The sequence below is a fragment of the Grus americana genome, chromosome 1 (assembly GCF_028858705.1).
Source record: "Grus americana isolate bGruAme1 chromosome 1, bGruAme1.mat, whole genome shotgun sequence".
NCBI classification, from domain to species: domain Eukaryota; kingdom Metazoa; phylum Chordata; class Aves; order Gruiformes; family Gruidae; genus Grus; species Grus americana.
The window spans coordinates 146950275-146966220 of record NC_072852.1 but is presented as its reverse complement, the minus strand read 5'-3'; the positions used below and the strand labels follow the sequence as shown (position 1 = coordinate 146966220).

Here is a 15946-nt window from a genome sequence, read left to right as displayed (position 1 = left end):
CAAACTACAAAGGCACCAAGAATGATGCTCACGGGTCTGTGCTCCAAGATCACAGAACAAGCAACGTTAGCCTGGTAGCAATATCACCAGAAAAGTCAAGGGATTCGAACATTAGGAGAAACCACCAGCCCCTAAAGCCCCTGCATGTATTAGGATAGCTGAAATAGCAAATATTTAGGGCTGGCTGCTTCACCAAGTCAATCCCTTAAACACATTAAGCAGGTTGACTGGGTATTTTTCCCCAACTACCATTCCTTCCAAAATCTACCATATGTTAGTCAGCAGGTGCTCATATAACAATTCCCTCCAGCTTCAAAATCTGAACATATTACCACCTCAGGTTGACAGAGTTCAACTATTTCAGAATTTATTTATAGGTTAAAATATATTTCACTCATCTTACAAACCATAAGCTACTAAATATCTAAAGTGCTAATCAATAAATAACAATAACAAAAACCAATCCTCTCCTCTCTATCCATACAACTCCTAAAATTATGTCTACCTGAAATGAAAAACTTTTCATCTATAAACTTCCATTTTCAAGCAATCCGGGCAGAAAAACTTACAGCACCAACTAGTACCTTAAAACAGTAATACCTGAGTAGGTCAACAGCATTCTGATCGTTCTTTAAAATATCTATAAAAATGGAGGTGCCTTTCTACAAAATGTCAGCATAGTATTTACAGTCACACTACGTAGGAAGAAAATGACCCAACACTTCTTTCATAAAGATAAAAATGAAAGTCAGTATCAGCATACATAACGTATCTTTGTAGGAAAGGTACCAGTAAAAGGTTTTTTCCACCTTCATCTCACTTTTTCTTTAATATGAATTCAATATAGCAAAATAAAATAAGCCAACGTTCACAGTAAGGTTCTCAAGAGCATGTCAGAGCCCTATTTCCATGGGCATCCCAACATAAAAAGCAATTTTTTTTTTAGAAAAAAGATTTTTGATTCTTTTTTAAGCTTTGGAAGGATCAAAGGGCAATCCAAGGGATATACTCCCTTCTAATACACATTACTGTGAGGAACATGTCCTGGTTTGTCAGGATTTCTCAAAAAACAATGCCTATTTGGACTAACAATACTTTTAAAATATAAAATCAGTGCCTTAACATAAGAACACTGCTTATGTTTCATAGAATAATTAAGAATTCCTTCTCTTCTCACCAGTACTTACCAGTCTAAGTTACTCGCTGATTATGATCAGAGACAATCCCTTCAGAAATAACTGAAGTTAGAAGAACTGTAAGCCTTTTCCAGGTAGGAAAATTCCATTTCTTTCTCAAAATTACCAATAACATTTTGTTAAGAGAGTGAAAATGATTCATGAAGTTTCAGCAAGTTTTAAGAAGCACTTGACAAGTTCCAAGAAGAGAGGAGCACTACTTACCATCAAAGCTAATACTTGCAACTTTGGTATATTTACTTTCAGAGGCTTTTAACGTAACTGGCTTGAAATGTACTGTTATAGCTTCGTTCTGTGGTGTAGGTCTAACACTCTGCAAACAATCAAAATATGAAGCACCCATAAATTTATCATTATTGACACACTGTGCAGCCTTCATGTATCCTTCAAAGCGATAGAACTGCAACTAGTTTTGGCTGAGGCCTTACAGGTCCATCTTTCCTATAACAAAGCAGCATTATAAGAGGTTTCAAAATTTTTTTCAGGTCCTGCAAATGACTCAGTATGCAGGAAAGTGGGCAATAAAGAGTTCTGCTTGGGAATGTTGGATGAAGTGACAGTATGGCCAGAAACATGTTAATAAAACAGAAAACAAGCTGCATTGAAATTAAGATTTATTTTTTATTCTTAATGCTGCAGGGTTACAATAGCTAAACTATTTGTTTCTAGTGCAGTCATTAACAAAGCTGTTAACTGACTTGTGCAATTACTGATGATGATACAGGCATCTACCTTGTCTCTGATCCCATGCTAAGTCCACAGAGCTGCCACAGGAAAAAAAAAAAAAAAAAACAACAACTGTATAGAGAATGGTTTTGTAAATCTGAGATGACACTCATTCTATACCAATATTTTACAAGATCACCTTTTATATTGGAAGATTACTGTTTTAAACTAAATGAAAATGTAAATTGGGCATTCATGGAATAGCAAATGTGTTTGTTATTAGCCAGAGCTGATTTGTAGAGATACTCATTGCTACGCAGCAGGATTATGGACTCTACGTCAACATCTGAAGACTTCTATAAAGATTGCTAGCAAACTCTTTATTTAGATTCCATGGAGGGAAACTGGGCATGGAGTGTTTAAATGCTCTTTTTCTTGTTTTGCTTAAAATTAGGGTGGCTGCCATGATTCCTCCCCCCGCAGCTGTCTTCTCCTGCTGTAAGAACAGCTCAGCTGCTCATGTAGCAGCTGTTAAGCTACTGCAAATTACAGGATGCTGTATTAAGGAAACTGAAATGAGTGCTGGTTTACCTTATGCTGAGCTGCAGAGGTTTAGCACCTGCTTCATAAGCAGCTGAGCCTTTCTTGGTCAGAGAGGAGCAAGGCAGACAGCTAGTGGTACAAATCAGCTACAGTTCTTCCAAGCTAAGCTGTCCTTGATTGTAAATTAAAGCCATAAAATTGTGCATACACAACTAAGTTCTGCAGACTACGTGATCCTTAGAGGAAACAAGCAGCACTGCTCCTGCAGCTAATGAATAATCTCTGTTAACTCATCTAGAAGTTTTGCATTTTGGATTCATAGTCCTAACCTTTGTCAACCATCTGCATACACATGGTGCAGATATTTGCTATTTCTCTCAATGAGTCAATTCATAATTATCACAATTTTCTTCTAATTAAATCCATTCTATAAAACTGACATCTTGAGGTGTCTTTTTTTTAAAAAAAAAAACCACAAACAACAAAAAACTCTTAAAGCAGACAAAACCAAAGCTGTAATCAAATTCACAACTTCTGCATGGCAGAAAGGATAACCATTTCTACTAGCTCTTTTCATGCAAAAGGCTGTTTTTTAATTATTGAAGTTTGAAATTATGCTGATTTCATTTAGTAAATGAAATCAGAAATATTCAAAAGGACAGGCTGTTGCCAGAAAAATGGCAGGTTTCAGAGGTGCATCCCTTTAACCACAAGTGTAACAAACCTAGATATATTTACTCAAAATGTCTACAGCTAATGAATTTAGTTAAGGAAGGAATTTAGCACTGTTTTGTTGAAAATTTCTTAACTGTATCATGCACATTTCTTGTTTGTTGCTTGATTACATGCTACAAAAGGAAATACAGAATTAATACAACTAAAGGAAAAACAAACATCCTTAAGAATCCTTTCAATTTCACTTTCCTCAAGTTTTAACCTATTTCAAACAAAGCTTGAGCAAAACTTGTCCTGAGATGTGCCTTAAGAATCATCAAATACGGACAGGTTGTGTGAATACATGCAAAACAAGTTCCATCAAGAATCTACCACCAATTTTCTCGGAAAATCTAACATCAACTTCTGTGGGAAAGAAGAATTTGAAATAGATGTGCTTCAGTTACACATCGCTCTCCCATGGAGTGCCCCAGTCAGGATTCCTGACCCTGCTGTATGAAGATACATTCAATATTTAGCATAAAAGCAGAAAATGAGGAACTTAGATGTTCTAGAGAACACAGAGTGGAGAGAAAGCTTTGTGCTATTGCAGCAGTTATTGGGAAAGACTTCTAAGGTTTAAGGACTCTCAGACTACACTTATTCTAGTAAACTAAAGAGTACGGGTTGAAACACTGGCACATGTTGATCCATACTGTTTACCTGTCAGCAGGCTCCCGAACATAGTTTTATCTTACCCACCTAGCATATCGCTCTAAAGACTGAGCGGGCAGTAGACTTTTGCTTACAGATAGTAAAGGCATGGCTACCCTGCTGCAAGAAGAAAAAGCCCAGTGGCTACAGGCAGCAGACTAAGGCTGGTTCCATTATTGTCAAAACCACCTCTGTACTGTTTTATTCACTTTTACAGACACAATTATTTTGTCAGTACTAACTTGCCCTTCAGCTTATAACAGGGACACACCGAACAGAAGTTCACTTTCACCATTAAGCACCATCCAGAACAGCCATGGAATAAACTACTACTAGATACTAATCCTTTAAGGTAACTTTCCCTTGATAACTTTGAGATGTGTGCACTCAAATGTGCAGACTGAAAACATAACGCGGAAGTAAACTACTTCTCGCAGGTTGATAAGAGAAAAAAAATATACCCTAAAGTATGTGAATTGTGACAGAAGTAAGTACTTTCTTATACAAACCCTTTTGTTTTCAAACTGATAGAACTCAGCTTTAATATATGGCTGTCCTGAAATTCCTGGTTCTTCATGCATCAAACATGATCAGGAGCTCAAATTTTAAAGTGTGCCTTTGCTTTTAGCAATCAAATGGGCTTAAACTGCATTAAAGAAACACAAAATGTTCATTCTAGAGAAGGGATAAAAGAAAGTGTTTAACAATCTACATTTACTAGATTTTTGACAGTGTGGCTTAATTTTTGCAGCATGACAACAGTTCATCCAGTCATGAAATAAACACAATTCTCCCTAAAAGTGGAGAAAACCCCACAAAATGTAATTAAGGAAGTTTTTATAAAGAGCGTTAGAAGTCAAAAGTGACTCGCCCTTATTTTTCTCAACCAATTTGTTGGACCACAGCATGACTAAGTACTTAAAGGTAGAACAGCTACAACTCTGGCAACAGTATTAGCGGTCTCTCATACACAGATGACCTGAAGATATTTAGTTCCTCCAGTGCCCAGCTTAAATATATGCTAAATATAGCCTTGGCCTTTTCTTCTGACATTAAGACAAAATTTGTCACAGAGCTCTGTCTCACTGCTTTTAAACCCTAGTTCTAAAGGGTCAGAAATCCATTTCTCAAGCTTTCCTAGAAGTAAGCTATTCACCAGGTTCCTTTCAAAAATTCTTTACTCTCGCTTACCACTTTGAAATTCCTTGATTGGCATAGCAGCAGAAATTCACATGGCGCTTCAAATGCTAGAAAGGTTACAAACTTCACAACTAAGCTGTGTCTTAATGAGAAGAACAACTGACTTGATGTGCCATATGTGACACACTGAAAAATACATCATATCTGGACCTATATGGTAACTTTAGCATTGCAAAAGTGAGTCCTAAAAGCTTTAAGGCCACCAAATTTACTGCTTTGATATACTGTAAAAGAATAATTCATCTGGAAAAGTTCTGTCATGACATGTATAATGGTTATCAGATAATACCCTTCCATTAGACTGCAGTCTATGGTCTATAGTCTATGGTCCAAAAAGACCATAGCTTAGAAAAAAAGGCTAGGTTTTTTTTTTTAATGGAGGAGTATGAATTAGGTACTACGCTATCAGATACTAAAAGTGATACTGATGGTTTGAATATATGGTTCTTTGGATTGTACTCAGGAAGTATATTACACACTTTTAAAAAAAATTAAAAAACCCACAAAAACTGTCCCTATACCAAAAACCTGACAAATCTAAGATGATGGACATTATATAAAGATAGCAGACATAGCTAGAAAAATAATTTAATAAATTTACCAACCCTCTGATTGTAAAAAAATCATATACAGGCCTTTTTTTAAATAAAAACCCTCCATGGAAGCTGGTTCATAGCTTACAAGGCCACGAGAGACCTTATAGGATCATCTGACCTCATTAATGCAATAAGCATTAGGACTTTGATGAATTAAATTCTGTTTGCACTATACTGTGAGTTTCTCTCGACTTGAAAATTATTTGTCAACAACTTAGCAAGCATTGCAATGGACTATTATCACAGTGGAAAGTTATCGTTGTTACTAAAAATGCATCCTGTTTCTAGTTTAAATTCATCTAGCCTCAGTTTCCAGTATTTTCTTTTAAGTTTTTGTTAGACCTCTACTATTAAAATACTATTCCCTACAGTTACAGCTATAAGCTTCAAAAACACAGAAATGCTCTCCAAGAGCTCAGTAAGAAACCTTTGCCAATCCTTCAGTCGCTCTTCTGGCTCCTCTGGTTTCTTTTCAACACTTTAACACTTTTTGAAGTGCACTGGGACAAAGTATAGCTAGCTATACAACTAAATCTGGAAAACAAGGAAGACAGGAAGGGGAGAAGGAAAAAGTAAGAAAAATAGTGGGCAATGAGAAAAATTACAGAGGAAAAAGGTATGAATGAGTAGACGGACTACCAGACTAGAGCCAAAATTGTGTAATAAAAATAGAAAGCAGAAAATCCAAATCCTAGAATTCTGAAGCTGGCTGCACTTTATGTGCAGCTGCAGTGATCTCACTGGAAAGGGCTCCAGAGTGTTTGTGGGCTTTTTTCATATTTCAAGCTACAAAGCAGATAAGTGAGAAAACAAGGGTCATTTTACAGTCTGCTCTTGAAAGCAACTCTTTGCTCATCTTAAAAGATTATGTTGGGCAACCACTTTATACACTATCACAGAGTGTGTGATGAGGACAAAGAATCCCACAGACTGCATTAATCTCTCATTCACGGAACAGGAGTCACTGTTCTCAAGTATAAAAGCTTCCAGAGGCTCAGATATTGCAGGCAGAGCCTATAAATGCCGAAACAGCCATTCAAAGAAGGCTATGAAGCAAATTAATTTTACCATGCATATAGATTATTTGTCTTCCTATTAAGTGACGTTTTCAGTCACACATCACCTAGCTTCTAATTCTGTACACTACATGGTGAACCTGTGAATGACCGATTTTTATGAGAGAAAGTAAATCCAAGTAGAAAGTTTCAAATTGAAAGGAAATAAAACTTACTGTAATTGGCACATCTTTTGTTCCTGAATTTAATAAATGCAGATTTAAAATTTTTGGCAGATCTGTTAAAGAACAAAAAACACACCTGGCTATTAGGCTATTTTAACATAAGAACCTTATACAAAGTCATCTGCACTAGCTGGTTTCTCATATAAATCCACTTTTCTTCAGTGTTAAAAAGTTAGATTAACATGACAGTACAGCCAGTCAAAATACCTAGTCCCAAGAACCTGACACACTTAAAAACTGCATTTTTGTGTATTAGTAGGTATTACATGCTTCAGCTAGCCACTCATATTTCTAACACATTAAGAAATGAACAGACTAAAAACACTACAAGGAATGATTTTGCCAGATGCACCAATATTCAGCAGAAACTAATCTTATTTAAAAATATTTACATGTTAAATTGCAAAGAAAAGTACTTCAGAAGCTACCTTGTTTTAGTTGAAAGAAGATATATACTGTTTTTCTTCAGTAATGAGTCCCTTTTACAGTTTCAAAAGATACCTTCGGTTTTACTACTTTTTGCCATATGTACATTAATTTTTTTTATTTCACTCAACAATATTAATTTAAAATGTAAAATGTTAGGCACAAATGTTTAAGTGACACTTCAAACAAAAACATCATAAGTAACAAATTTGATTAAGTTTGCACACTTTCGCTATTCCCTGTGTCTGAAAATTATTAAAACTTACGCAGATCTAAAGCAATCTTTCAAAACACAGTTCACAAATTAAGTAAATTGACAATGGTTTTCAGACTAAGCCACACGCAACTAGAAAGCATATTAGTGTAAGACTAATTTTATTACTAGACTTATAACTGGATGTGCAAACTACTGTTTGCTTGTACACCTCTCAAGGATACTTGCAGGTGAATACATTTGTGCACTGTTGTAACACACTGTTATCCTGCTTTTGAAACTCTGGCTTTTAAAAAGCATCATTCCACAAGCAAGTCTGAATAGTACAAAGATAAGCAGGCTTTCCCCTCCCCACCTTACTCCTTATATAAATACTTTGAGACCTGAAGTATCATTTACCTTGTGTTCGTAGTGTACCAAAATCTAGCATTTCTGTTGATGAATAGATTCCTGGTGCTTTAAGAAAAGAAAGAAAAGTTACCATTTTCTTATTATACTAAAAAGTTAATTAAGCTGAATAACTTAAAATAAAAACCCCAAAACCCACAACAACAAACCACTTTTCTACAAACCTGTTGTAACTTCTACTTCAACAGGGAGAATGATAAATTCTGCGTTGTCTGAGGCATTTGTTTTTATTCTAATGAAGGCTGTATGATTATCTGCTTCTCTTGAAGAAAAGCTGGCTCTCATCACTCCTTTTGTTTCATAGGGAGGTATTTCCTGATAAATAATCAAAGCACATCTAAGAGTGCAGTAATTACAAAAAAAGCTGCCACACAAAAAAATTAAAACAGAAGCACTCAGTACAATTGTATTAAAAAGCTGCAGTAGCAGTAAGATATAGGCTGCATGTTATTGAAATTACCATTACATTTAGCAAGGATAGTTGTAAACATCTGACACTGATTAAAAATAGGTATATGCAAGAACACTTTCACGTCCCATTTGATTAAGTTTTATGTATTAAAATTGTGGTAAAAAGACAGTAGACTAAATTGACAGATTCTACCAATAAACAAAATCTATTCATAAAAATATTATTGAGCGCAGTAACATCAAATAGTGGTTTTGCATATTCTAATTGTTTTTTCTCCAAAGCAGACACAAGGCATACAGTTTCAGTGCTAAACAGAAATTGAAGTAGTGCAGAACTGCAAGTAGCCAGAAGCTTGTGGAGCTGCAGGTCTACTAGTCACCAAACAATTTACAGCAAAAAGTCAAAATGTGCTTTAGTTTCCGTACCAAGCCTGTTCCATCAGTTCCAATCTGCATTCAGGGTTTAAAAGACAATTCTTTCTATATTTGCTGGATACAGCTGCAGCACAAGATTAGCTTCTGAACCATAGTTGAAATACTAACATTGCATATTCTTCCCCATCACATTACAGAAGATAAAAACCTTGATTTGAAATTTGGAGCTTCTTCCACTTTAAATGTAAACAAACATGACAAAGTAGGAATTTTTGATGAGTAGTCCTTGCATCAATTGATGCTGTTTCAGTTGACAGCTTCTTTGTGTTTTTGATGAAGGAAACTGGATAGGACGCAATCCATATAGCTGCTGATTGTCTTATACATCTCTTCTGTGCTTTCTGTAGTACAAACTCACACCAATCCACTCTGGGGGTCAATTTTCACGGCGCAATGACTGTAGACGTACTCTTTGAAACCTGTTGAATACCTAAGTAACTAGTTTCAACTGCTACTACTTGGTGAGTCCCTAAACTAAGAAGCTTTCAGGTTCTGTTTTTGCACTTATTCACAGACCTAACATAATGCAGCCGTTCATTAACATTTCAAAGGATGTGATTTGATTCTTCGTTCGTGTAACCAGGGATCCAAGGTTTGTCAGATCCCTGAAGTAACTTTGAATAGTGATTACAAAAATACTCCTGCATATGCAGACTGCTTCATTCAATCATTCAAGCATTTAGCATCAAAACAATTTTAGACAACGATGTACATCCATATGTCAAAGTATCATCATATTTCAAATAATTTCTTCTACTTTCAGCTTTTTCTAACTGCAGTGCAGCTCTTGACATAGCCAACACAATGATACATCTGGGTGTTTCCTCCTACTGGTTTAATTTCTTCTAGTTGCCTTATTGTTTTGAAATAGCAATGGTTGATATGAAAAACAAGACTAGTATTAACCTAAAAGCCTTTCCATGCCATTGTTCTGGTTTTTGGCTGAGATAGTTAATTTTCACAAGAAGCTGGGAGAGGACGCAGCCGGGACAGCTGACTCAAACTAGCCAAAGGGGTATTCCATACCACACGATGTCACGCTCAGTATATAAAGACAGCTGGCTGGGGAGAAGTCACTGCTGCTGGGAATCAGGCTCCAGGTGGTGAACAAATTACATTGTGTATCACCCGCTTTATATGATCAAAAGATCATATAAAGTATGATCTTTTGAACGTATAAGTACTGTTGCTGTTATTTTCCTCTTCCTTTGCTGTCCCAGTAAACTGTCCTTATCCCAACCCACGAGTTTTACCTTTTTCTTCTGATTCTCCTCCCCATCCCACCTCAGGGACAAGGGGAAGTGAGCAAGTAGCTGTGCAATACACTGCAAGCTTTCATGTGCATGTCATCATCACTTTGGCAACCTGGCCTAGAGAAGCTGAAAAGCTACATGCTCAAGAAACAGAACTAGAAATAAACCAGACATTTAAAAATCCATTCTTCTGTTTGTGGCCCCAACACGTTTGTTACATACCTACTAATGACTACAGAATTCAACGTTCCCCTGGAGTTCTTTTGACAACAAGGAAGGGGCTATCTTTAGAAGCAATGTCATTTGACTAACCCAGTGTCAAAACATTAGGACCTTCGTTTTTTAAAATCCATTTTAATGTTTACATCTAACCCTCAGCATCTGTTTACTCTTTCTACTGCATTTTTTAAAATGCTTGTGATCTGTATTCATACTCAATTGTTTGCAACTTTTGTATCTAAAACTAAGATACCGCCATTCTCATGGACTTGTTCCAGAAAAGCCAGGAATTAAGTTTTGTGATATTCCTTCTTAGCTCACTTGGAAATATCCTGGCTTTACTTATTACAACAGATGTAACTGTCAGTGACTGTAATGATACACTTGAGCAAGAGACAAGTTTTGGAGCCCAATGACTTTAAAGTCTCTCCCAGACAAAAACCAGTCATCAACAAAAGGAATAATCCTAATTAAAGAGGAAAATAGGTTCTGTATCTAGTCAGACATTACCAACAGTGTGATATACAGCACAGAGCCAATACTTCACCTTCAGGATGTTTCTAAAATTTATTTCACTTAATGTAGTTTTGAAGTAACACATACTGATATCTTTAAGTGAAGAACACAACAAAACAGATTTAATGGGCCAGTGCCTGAGTCCATCCAACCCCCTACCCTGTCTCCAGCAGCAGACACGAAGAGTAAAGAGTAACTGCAGGGCATGCTTATAGGAATATTTTCCAGAACAGTTTCCAGCCACTCTTGACTCATGATCCAGGGATTTATTGCAGCTAGACACACTGCTGTTTTATTTAGTAGTCCTTAATAGATTCTTCTTCCCTACGTTTGTTCATCTGCTTTTTTCAACCCATTTATGCATTCATAGTGATCTATAGGAAGGACTTTTTCAGTTGAAAAAAAAAGTGTATATTTTTCCTGTGGGTTAGATGCAGCTACAGGCCATCAGGACCACATTGTCCTGAATGCTTAGGTAGGTGTAATTTATTCTACTAGCAATCATCTTATTCCTCTCATTCAAAAAAGCACCACTCAATAGAGATGGCTTCTTTTAATTAAACCTTTCCTTCAATTCCTATTACCATACAACTAACAGACCCTGTTATTTCATTTTTATGGGTTATTTTTAGTGATTACATGACAAGAAACAAAGCTGATAAAACCCCCCCAAAACCTAAAATCATATCAAAATAAAGCCTCCCCAAACAAGCACAACGAATGTTACAAGACATGACTACTCACCCATAGCTTCCTTGTCCCTCCTTGCTGACCTGTTGGAAGCTCTAAATGGAGATCACCTCCACTGGAATACATTTCTACCACCTGAGGTGGGTAACAGGAAAATGTTGAGTACTCAACTTGAGGGATCCAGTTTTAGTCATCAGGTATTATAATGTGCAATGGCATGGGTTAGCAACTATTTGACCACTGGAGTATCTTATAAATTTTCTTTTAATGATGATATAGCCATTTGCTAGTGCTACACTTTATGTGCTTTCTGTAGCATTTCACAGTTTGTGGATCACTCAACAGAATCAGATCATGTTTATCAGTGGCCTATTCATTTACTTTTTTGGTTAGGTACAGACATCAATCCTGCCTCAACAGAAGAATGCTTGCCAACGTTACATACTAGGGTATACCGTAAAGACACCTTATGCTGTGCAAAACACACAGAAGGAAGCTAAGAGGCATGCCTGGATTAAAAGCACAAGATCTATGTTACTTTGCTTGCTTCAGTATTTTTCTTAATCACCAATGAAGTTTAATTCTTTATTTTGCAGTAATTATGACCATTTCTAAAAGAGAAATTTCACAGTAAAACCTCAATTTAGCAAATTAAGAGATCTGTGAGCATAATCTAAAATGTCTAGAACAACTGATTTGCATTTAAACAAAAAAACATTTGTATAATATGAAAGATTTGGTCTCAAATAGCTTTAAAGTTCAAACAGAATTTTAAGAAGTACCAAAACAAACAAAATTTCAGTTTAAGATCATAAACATAGATGAGCATTTAATGGTTTTCTCTTAGGCTCACCTGCAAAGGTTCACTGTGAGGGTTATGTATATTTATTATAGGAGAAAAACTGCTATTTACAGGAACTCGTGCCCCAATAAATGGGCGCAATCGATAGGGGTTTGGTACTCCAATGCCAAACACCTGGTTCAGAAAAAGAAAAACAAGCTTAAGTAGCTGTATGTAACTGTTGCAGAGCCTAACATACATGCACAAATTTTAGAAGTATACTATAAAATTCATCAAAAAGAGTACTTGGTAGATTACTAACCCATCATTTAAAATCAGTATCATCCTAAAGCACTAAAATAAGAAACTGGTTTAGTTTGCAGGTAAAGGGCATTTCTCATAGCTACTACTTACACACCGATATATTTAGAGCACAGGAAGTCAAAATACCATCTTTTTTTCTGATACTCTGAAACATTAGATACCAGCTAAAGTTTAAAAAGATGTGAAATATCCTTTAATCATATTATTATGGAACAGACTATCTACATGGGAAGCATTTTTGTTCTTGTTTTCAAAACATTGCCACAGTAAGAGTCATATTCTTTCAACCAGAGGGTTTCTCTCACTTTTCAGACTCTTTCATCTCACTTGTTTATCTTTCTGAATCTTGAGTAATTTTTTTGCCAGCTTAATGAATAACATTGTCTTGTTACTGGATCAGATAAGTACAGAGCTAAAGAATCAGCTAGGTCACTGCAATGAGCCACTAAAGTAACACACATACAAAAGTTGTTGGGAGGATTTTAAACCCTACATAATTTCATCAATCTGGCTTACAGTACTGCCCTACAGATATTTATAATGGTATACCTCTGTGTTACAACAAGCAGCAGGGATGGAAACTTCTTCAACTGGGCTGATAAAAAACCCTCCCACTATTGTGCAAATATCCTTGGATGGTTAAGCATGCCATCATAGATACTGCTCTGGTTGATTCACACTTCACAACTTTTCCTGAATGAGTGTAATTCTCTTACCTGATAAGTAAATACCCCATGATTAGAAGTGTTAATAAATAAAGTGTTCTCTACGTTTCCCACTACTCTTGCGAGGAAAACTACATCAAAGGACGTGTTTCCTCCTGGAAGAATTTTCTGTAAAATATAAAAGCAAGTAAGCAGAGGAATAAGCAAAACTGTTTACTGAAGACATTCCACCCTGCAGATGAACAACAGTTTTTGTGCTACGGAAGATCTCTGTGTGTTCTTTATGGAAAACTGAAGTTAGAAAGTCTACTGCAGATTTAAAAAAAAAAAAAAAAAAGGTAAAGTTTTAGACAAATAAAAATGTATTACAAAATAATAAAAATACCAATATTTTACAACTATGATCTAGTGCAGGAGCATATTTAATTGATTTTTTTAATGTTGAATTCTGAACTTAAGCGTTCAGCTTATCACAGAAATATTTTGGACTGACAGTCTACAGAACATTGGGGAAAGGCAATTACTACAAGACTTCCAGAAGTGAGAAAGGTTGCTTATAGACAGCTTCTGTGAATTTTTTTACTGTTTACACAGCCCCTGCTAAACCACAGGTCCTGCAGACAAAACTGAAACTAGAGGACTGTATCTGACAATAATGTGGTTAAGAGTTAACCCTGCTGACACCATGCTCTTTAACTTGCTAGTTCTTGTAACAGGATTGCAGTGGTTGTAAGCGCAATGGAGTAGCTGCTTCACACTAACGTCACTCCTCTGAACTTACAATTTTCAGAAAAAAGTACAAGAACAGCTTGTTCCATTATGTGCTCTAAGGCAATGTACACTTAGTCACTTCAGCAACAAAGGAGATCTGCTGTTAAACCATCAGTTACAGTATACACCTCCAACGTAGTCAGAACTCCTATGCAATATTTTATTCCTCCTCTTCTAGTAGGGTTTCTGTGTGTTCCTGTGCTCAGTTCAAATTTGCTTGGTAACTGATATGAGATCACAAACTGCAGTATCTTAATATTTTTAGGTATGTAATTATTGCAGTAAGTAGTTCATTTAAAGAAGGAAGGGAAATCAAGCTCCCATTCAGGCTGGGAAGGGGGAAGGAAAAGCTCATTTTGAGAAAGCCGAACTTACCCTATTTTGAAAAAATGATGCATGAAAATGTGATGTTGTAGCAGATATTGATACTAATGTAATTGTTTCTTCTGAGCTAGGGTTATGTAGGTAAACTTTTTCCATTTTTGGCATTCCAACTGGCCTGTCAAAAGAGAGAGAGAATATTTTTAAAGTGTTAGAATTCTAGAAAATAGAGCATTGGGCTTTGTTCCATTAAACCAGACAGGAACATAACAGTGATGAACATTGACAATAGAACTTTGCATTAAATGTGTTTTTTTTCAAGTAACATATATAAATTCTACCTTGAAGAATTACATAGTAAACATCTTTTCCATTATTTTATTGATCACTTTTCCTGAAGGCTTACCTAACATTGTATCATCCTCTAAAATGACACCTATCCAGAAGAAAATTCTATTTTTCAGGTTTTTATTTCAGAATCAAAAGTGGCAAAATTTTCTATTCCTGTGCTAGAACCTCTAAAAAATTATCTTAAGAAAGGTTGCAGACAGGAACTTAAAATAAACAACACACCCTAGACAAAAGTCTAAGCACTTTTTTTTTTCCCTGATAGATTGTAAGTAGTCTTATCCAAGCCCAGAATTTTTCTGGTATTCTATTTTATAATATGCTCTACAGAATTAAGTACACAAACATGTGCAGCAACAACTCTTTTATTTGTATATTGCATTTGAATTCATACCTTAAGGATAAAAATAAGAAATTCCTTAGATAAATTCTAGCATTTAAGAAGTTTAAAACACAGAAGTCAAATAGTTAAACAGCAGCACACTTTTTCTGGAACAAGACACGCTAACAATTTATTCCATACAAGCTTGAGGCTTGTTCCTTTTTGCTTACAATGGCTGATGTGACAATAAATGCTTTAGTTTCACCAATTATTTTCCAGACTTTGGTATCTCTTCAGAATTTTTTTCTTGTCTTTTAACACATATGTGTTAAGCATCAACACCAAAGCATGAATAAAGCATGTGGATTACAATTTGCTACAAATTAAATTTTGGAATTCAAAATAGTTAACTCTCAACTTTCAGGCTACATGTATTCCACGTAGCACTCCCTCCCTGTCACCTGCTCCAAACATTGCAAGGACCACAGAACTATTGATAGGAATTACTATCTGTAGTACCTAAAGTGATGATGACCAATAGAAGCCAGTTGTTCTGCCATCCTCAGTTAACTTTAACAGGCCAAATTAATAAGCACTATTGTGGTTGCACAGTTTTACAACTTGGGAGTGAAGGTGTGTCTCAACAGATAGAGCAAGATAAGTTTGTTGTAAAATAAAGGTTGCACTAAATGGAGGATTTAGTGACAGTCTCAAACTATACCACAATTTACAAAGTGACTGTGGTAACAGACTCCTACTTATGAAACATGGGCTAAAGAGATAGATGGTGAAGACCATGATATTAATTCAAAGACACAATTATTAACCTTTGATAAACTGCATCATCACTAACCGTAGAATATATCTGCACTCTACTACTGTAAATCTCTTCGCTTTGCTTGCTGAGTCCTAATTTCATGTCTCCATCAGCAAACACTTGTTTTTGATCCTTCTTGCACTGTCAAAAAAATCTCATTTCAACTTCTCTGACTTAACTTGTAATGAAGATAACAATTTCTCTCCTCAGCTTTTC

The 15946-nt window shown here is 35.8% G+C and overlaps 1 protein-coding gene across 1 annotated transcript in view; it reads right to left on the bottom strand.

Annotated features, from left to right (window-relative positions):
• Positions 1-15946, bottom strand: part of TMEM131 (transmembrane protein 131) — a 104563-nt gene that overhangs the window by 37200 nt on the left and 51417 nt on the right. Inside the window, exons 5-12 of the mRNA XM_054817781.1 lie at positions 14298-14421; positions 13203-13319; positions 12235-12357; positions 11436-11516; positions 8022-8172; positions 7849-7905; positions 6801-6862; positions 1401-1509 (exon numbers count right to left, since the gene is read on the bottom strand). Of these exons, the coding sequence (XP_054673756.1) occupies positions 1401-1509; positions 6801-6862; positions 7849-7905; positions 8022-8172; positions 11436-11516; positions 12235-12357; positions 13203-13319; positions 14298-14421 (824 nt within the window). The remainder of the gene's footprint in view (positions 1-1400; positions 1510-6800; positions 6863-7848; positions 7906-8021; positions 8173-11435; positions 11517-12234; positions 12358-13202; positions 13320-14297; positions 14422-15946) is intronic.